The following is a 6797-nucleotide window of genomic DNA, read 5'->3' as shown; positions in this document are numbered from 1 at the left end:
ACGTTGATTGGCTAAAAGCAGACATCTGAATGAATATTAACGATTAACTTCAGGAAGGTTACTAAGCAACGTCCTCATGTACTAATCAATATTCATGAGCTTCGCTTCGCTGTAGTAGGATGGTTGTTCGTACGTCGCAGTTCATGATGGGTTTGATCCAGAGCGTGTTTGCTGCAGAGAGCGGGTATCACGTGCACGCGGTGAGTGCGACATTAACAGCTGTTTTAGTCAGTATTGCATTTAGTTAGACATCGAGTCTGAGGAATCAGGTTTGATAAAGTAAAGAACATATGACCTTAAGGTTTGTCAAGCGTGTTTTATAGTGTCACAGCATTTAAAAATCCAAAATCTAGGGATGTGTAAAGGTTTCCTCGAATTCTATGTTTATTAGAGTAATTATTGGAATATTGTCACTTGGAAAAATAGGGGTCTTAAAATCCTATAGGATTTTCCTTTAAAAAGATTACCAAGATCCTTCTGGATCAGTTCCAAATTATGGCAAATTCAAATATAACTTTTGTTTGTCATAATTTTGACTTTTTAATCTCTTGTTCATAAGTATGACAAGATTTTGACTGATCTTATAATTATGACTTCGACTTATTAGTAGGGATGTATGATATATTGGCCACCATATCGGTATCGGCCCTATAAGACAATTTGGCTGATATATTAAAGCCATAATATAATAATTTCTTTCAGCTGAGTCACTTCAGATGCGCACTGTTATACATGATGGTTTTGAATTGCTTGAAATATGATTGGAATAACTTAAAAAAAAGGAAAATACATGTAAGTGCGACATGTGCAGCGCAAGTCTGACATATAGCCTAAGCTACATAAAATTATAATAAGAACATTATAATTGAGTGCTTAGGACACAGCTTTTAATTGTGAGACTTGTGTTTTTGTAATCAGGCTCCCAAAAATGATATAAAAATTTGGATTTAGATTTATCGGCCAATATATCGGTCTCGGTTATCGGTATCGGTCTAAATTTTCATATTGGTGCATCCCTACTTATGAGTGTCAATTTCGTCATAATTATGATTTACACAAGCATCATGTGTTGAAAACGAGCTTTCTTCCATAATATTCCACTTTAATTCCCAGATCCAGGAGAATTCTCCAGCAGAACGAGCCGGTCTGGAGCCCTTCTTTGATTTTATTTTGTCTATTGGACACACCAGACTGGTGAGATCTAAACTCCTAAATCTCTGACCATTTCAGACGTGTTAGACTAAAAATGATGAGTCAGAACCAGAAGTCATAAATCATAATTATGATAATGATAATCTGAAGAACTCCTTGCATACTGTACGCTCTGATGTCAAACTGAGAGCCTAAAGCGTGTGCGTGTGTGTGTGCGTGTGTGTGTGTGTGTGTGCGTGTGTGTGTGTGCATGTGTGTGTTATCAGAATAAAGAAAGCAGCACGCTGAAGGACCTCCTGAAGGCTAACGTGGAGAAGCCGGTGAAGCTGGAGGTTTACAGCAGTAAAGTGATGAGGATCCGAGAGCTGGAGGTCGTTCCCAGTAACATGTGGGGCGGTCAGGGTTTACTGGGAGCCAGCGTGCGGTTCTGCACTTTCCAAGGGGCCAATCACAACGTCTGGCATGTGCTGGTGAGCTAAAAAGCCATTAAATCAGTAGAGTCCAGAAAATATATTTTTTTGTCTAATTTAATAATTAATAATAAAATAAATCGTTTAAAAAATACAGTAACACTTTATATTAAGGTCTCATTTATTAACATTCATTAATGCATTAACTGACAAACTAACAATGAGCAATATATATTTTACAGCATTTATTAATGATTATTATTAATAATTCTAGTTAATAGAAATATGCATGTTAGTTTACATTGTGTGTACTAAATTTAAAAGATAGCACATTTTAATCTTTAAAATGTATTAGTAAATGTTGAGATTAACGAACAAAGATTAATAAATGCTGTTTATTCTTATTAGTTCTTGTTATCTAATGTACTTAAAATCCCCCTGCAGTCAATCATTTTATTCCTTAAACCTCATCGTTGATCACCAAAATGACATATTTAAAGGTTTTTTCCAAGTTAATCTGATTCAAGATTACCAGGAACATGATTAAAAATAATAATAATAATGATGTGCACAGATAAATCATTCAGAATAAACTGCAATGTTCATGGTGACTAAGACGTTTAGACAGCGCTGTATGTTTATTTTCCCAGGCCGCTGTTTGTTTAATTGGTTTTAATTGACTTAGTCTAATGTTCTTTCAGGATGTGGAAGCGAACTCACCCGCTGAACTGGCGGGACTGAAGCCTTATTCAGATTACATTGTTGGCGCAGATCAGGTGTTGCAGGAAGTAAGATTTGTTTATCAGCTGATCGAAGCCGGTTTGGTGCAGAATCAAACTGAAACACTGCATTTGAATATGAATGCAAAGTTTATGTGAAATCACACGTTAATTTTTGCAGTCGGAGGATTTCTTTTCGCTGATCGAGGCGTCTGAGGGAAAAGCGCTGAAGCTGCTGGTGTATAACACACGCTGTGACCGCTGTAGGGAAGTGATGATCACTCCTAATGGAGCGTGGGGCGGAGAGGGAAGGTACGTCCATCAGCCAAACTGCCTAAAGTCAATTAATACATTCACAGTACAGTCCAAATGATACTGTCATTTTGCATTACTTTGAAAGCTCTTAATAATCATAGAACTATTATGCTATTTTAAAGGTTTTATTTTAAACAAGTCTCCTATGACAGGTTTACATGCATCCAAGGTCAAAAAACACTTTTTTATTATCATAATATCCACTGCAACATCAGCTCTTTTCTCACAGCGTCTGAAACGGTTCGTTTGGAGATTCAGTCTCTCTAAACCCCGCCTCTCTGAGAGCTGCTCTGCTCTGATTGGTCAGATGGCCCAGTCTGTTGTGATAGGTCTAGTCTGCTCTGATTGGTCAGATGGCCCAGTCTGTTGCGATTGGTCAGAAACCAAGCACTCATGATGATATCTGAATCTCAGCTCTTGATCACAGTGATACGAACAGTGACGATGGCGTGGGTTTTACCGTATCAATCTCATCAAAGTGGATTTGCTTTGTCAGCAGAAAACAGCGTCTTCTCGACACGAACAACACGAACCAAACTCTTCCAGTCTCAGATAAACTACAGTGTTTGAGGGGCAAAGAGACGCTGTTCGCCGACAGCCAATCAAAACCATAGACTGGCATTATGCAAATTAGTTACAAACCTACGTAGATTCGAACAGGAAGTAAGACTGGAATTAGACGACTCGCTTCAGGCAGTTCAGGATCAAATCTTAGTTTTTGGGAGACGATAACTTTATCTTTGAAACTTTACAGACCTTTAACCTTCACAAACAGATTTATTACACACTACATGAAAGACAATATCCCAAAAAGCATATTAAACAACATGTATTTGTTCTCGTGTGTGTCCTGTTTGTGTTCTCTCAGTCTTGGTTGTGGCGTGGGGTTTGGGTACCTGCATCGAATCCCCATGCGCCCGTTCGCATCAGATCAATACCAGAATGCATCTGCAACATCTAAAAACCAAGAGGACAAACGCTGGTCTAAGGTAGAAGCACAGACATCTCACAGGAAACATCTACAGGTCACATTTCACTCAAAATTGAAAAGAAAATCATCTTTAGGACAATTATGGCTTTAACTTTTATATTTCCGTGTAATTTCGTGACAAAATATGTTAATAAGATTCCCCATCATATCTGGATTGTATAGAAGCTTGTTTCTGCCACAGAATAAAAAAGAAAAAGGTAATTTATCTCACAATTCTGACATTTTCTGGCAATTGTGATTTTATAACTTGCAATTGACTTTTTTGTTTCACGAGAAAAAGTACACATTTTTACATCTAAACTTGCAATTAAAAAAAAAAAGGTAATTGCAGGTTTTTCACCTCGCAAGTTTAGACCTCACAAGTCTGAGGAAAAAAGGCTGAACTGCAAAATATAAACTCACAATTCTGACTTTTTTCTCACAGTCACAAGTTTATAACTCACAATTGTGACATTTTCTTGCAATTGTGAGTTTTATAACTTGCAATTCTGACTTTTTTCTCTTTTTGTGAAATAAACTTGCAATTAAAAAAGATAATTATGACGTCACATTTCTGATTTTGTTTTTCACAATTCTTACACAATTTGGAATTTTGAATATAAACTCACAATTCTGACATTTTCTTCCAATTACGAGCTATAAACTGACTTTTTTCTCTTTTTGTGGGAAAAGTCTGAATTTTGAGATATAAACTTGCAATTAAACAAGTTAATTGTTACTTTCATCTCACAAGCCTTACATTTTTTTCTCCACAATTCTGACAAAGTCCAAATTACGATATATTAACTCATAATTGTGAGGAAAAAAAAAATCTGAATTGTGATGTATAATTGAGGTAATTTATATTGAAGTATAAAGTCAGAATTGTGAGATGTAAACTTGCAATTGTGAGAAACAAATCAGTGAAAACATCAGCTTCTATAGTATTGTATAAGGCTCTACATTCAAAATTAAAGGTGAAATAATGTTTGTCAGCAGTGTTTTAATTCAGAGTCTTATTCCAGTCATTGTTAAATAAAGAATGTGAGCGTGACGTGACAGAAGATGCTGGTGAAGGACTCGCTCAGGACACGTCTGAAGCTTCATCTCCATCTCCAGGTGGGTCAGATAATCATCACAGGGTTCGTGCAGACACTGTTACACAAAATTCCAGGACTTTTCAAGCACTTTTTTGGTTTTCAAGGACTTCAATCAGAGATCTCACTTATCAAACAATATCTTTATTATCATTCAAATTCTAAAAAAGGTAAATAGATCAACAAAAACAAACCAATAAAACAAAATGGTACAAATAAAGTAAAGCAGATGCAGTGACTGCGGTAACTTTCACCGTTGAAAGGATACTGTGACAAAGATATCGCTTTCCTTATTCAATCTGATTTTCCCCCTCATGAATATATGATTGACCTGAAGAATAAAAGCTGTATCATATACTTGGATATTTATATGAGGAATATCACACTCATAGCCATGAGAAATGCCTCTATATCTATATCAGACGAGCTGCAGCGTTCATTCTGTGTGAAAAGATTGTTTTATCAATAAAATGAAACACTAATTTCACATATAATGTCTTTCAATAATTCAAGCGCTTTTCAAGTACCTTTTCATAAACATGGCTTTTTTCAAGGGTTTTCCAGGACATACATTTCAAAAAGTCAAAGTCAAGTACTTTAAGCACCTTTTACGAACCCTGTCATAATCATAAACCACTTCAAATCATACAGATTCATCTCACATGATGAAGATAATCAGAACAATCTCATACGGTAGAAAACAGTTGCGATGCAAAAATCTTTTGTTTAGATGAATATGTTGAACACATCAAAACTTTTTGTTGGCAGACACGTGTGAGACGACAGCTGTGGATCTCTCCGCACGCTCTTCCTCTGTGTTTGTGGATGATGATGATGATGGAGTCTGCAACAGCGAGGACGTGTCTGCTTTGAGTAAGCATCAAAACACCAGTAAATGATCTTAGTCTTCATATCGTCTCTCCTCACGTGCCACATCATTCCCTCACGAAGGTCGCTCTGAAGACAGCGTGATGATCTCGCTTCAGGAGAACGATTCAGGAGTCTGTGGTGTCCAGACGCCAGCGGTGATCTTCAACATGGAGCTGAAGGACGACGAGGTTTTAACATCCGCACAGAAAGCCCTCACCTGAGCATCAGCTGCGGCTCAGAGACGCACGCTTTCAGGAGGGGGTCGTGAGGGCTCGAGTTATCCCTGCTGTGACAGAACTGAGAAATTCTACTGAAGAACCGGAGAACTTCTCTGAATCTATTTACTGTAATTGTAGAGCGCTGACATGCAAGATTGCACAGAAAAAGATGCTTAAGTGCCGCAGTGAGTGTGTCATTTTCTGTTTGCACACATAAACTCCTGCTTTATAAAATATTGAGAAACTACTAGCGTGAATATCATGATAAAATGTCTATATATGCACACACACACATATATATATATATATTATACATGTATTAGATATGAAGCTAGCCTGTTTAAAGAATAGCGTTTTGCATTGTGACATTATTTTCACAACACAATTGCACTTTAAAGTTAAATTACTTTTCTGTAATGTTCATTATTTTCAGTGGTGATTCTGTGTAATACTGTAATATCTCAGGAAAGCGGCTGGAGCTCACTGTCATCAATGTGTTGGACAAATCCATTAAATGTTGTTGACTGAATGTTTCTGAATATACATATACACACACATATACATACATACATATATATGTGTGTGTTATATATATATATATAGGCCTATACATACTGTACCAACATTTTATATATACATGTGTATGTATATGTGTGTGTGTGTGTGTGTATGTATATATATATATATATATATTATATATATACATATATATATATATACCAACTTTTTTTTATATATATATATATATATATATATATATATATATATATATATATATACACACACATATACATACACACACACACAGTATAAACATACATTTTATGTGTATATATACACACAAAAATACACATTTATACATACACTATATACACACAAACACATACACGCATATGTGTGTGTATATAGTGTATGTATATGCGTGTGTATATTTTTGTGTGTGTATATATATATATATATATATATATATATATATATATATATATATATATACACATACATATACACATATACATACATATATATACATTACATACACACACACA

General features: G+C 35.6%; 1 protein-coding gene across 2 annotated transcripts; it reads left to right on the top strand.

Annotated features, from left to right (window-relative positions):
* Nucleotides 1–101: 101 nt before the first annotated feature.
* gorasp1b (golgi reassembly stacking protein 1b) lies at nucleotides 102–6278 on the top strand. Of its 2 annotated transcripts, XM_084103238.1 has the most exons (9): nucleotides 102–200; nucleotides 1114–1194; nucleotides 1419–1622; nucleotides 2264–2350; nucleotides 2463–2593; nucleotides 3465–3585; nucleotides 4592–4685; nucleotides 5432–5536; nucleotides 5615–6278. In XM_084103238.1, the coding sequence occupies exons 1-9, from the start codon at nucleotides 120–122 to the stop codon at nucleotides 5752–5754; spliced, it is 1044 nt and encodes a 347-aa protein (XP_083959364.1). In that variant the 5' UTR covers nucleotides 102–119; the 3' UTR covers nucleotides 5755–6278. The 2 variants fall into 2 exon arrangements, with proteins under 2 accessions (XP_083959364.1, XP_083959365.1); XM_084103239.1 differs by lacking the exon at nucleotides 2264–2350.
* The last annotated feature ends 519 nt before the right edge of the window (nucleotides 6279–6797 follow it).

The sequence above is a fragment of the Abramis brama genome (assembly GCF_963993115.1).
Source record: "Abramis brama genome assembly, chromosome: 24".
In the NCBI taxonomy this organism is placed as follows: domain Eukaryota; kingdom Metazoa; phylum Chordata; class Actinopteri; order Cypriniformes; family Leuciscidae; genus Abramis; species Abramis brama.
Note: the sequence above shows the minus strand (reverse complement) of the source record. Positions and strands in the feature narration are given on the sequence as shown.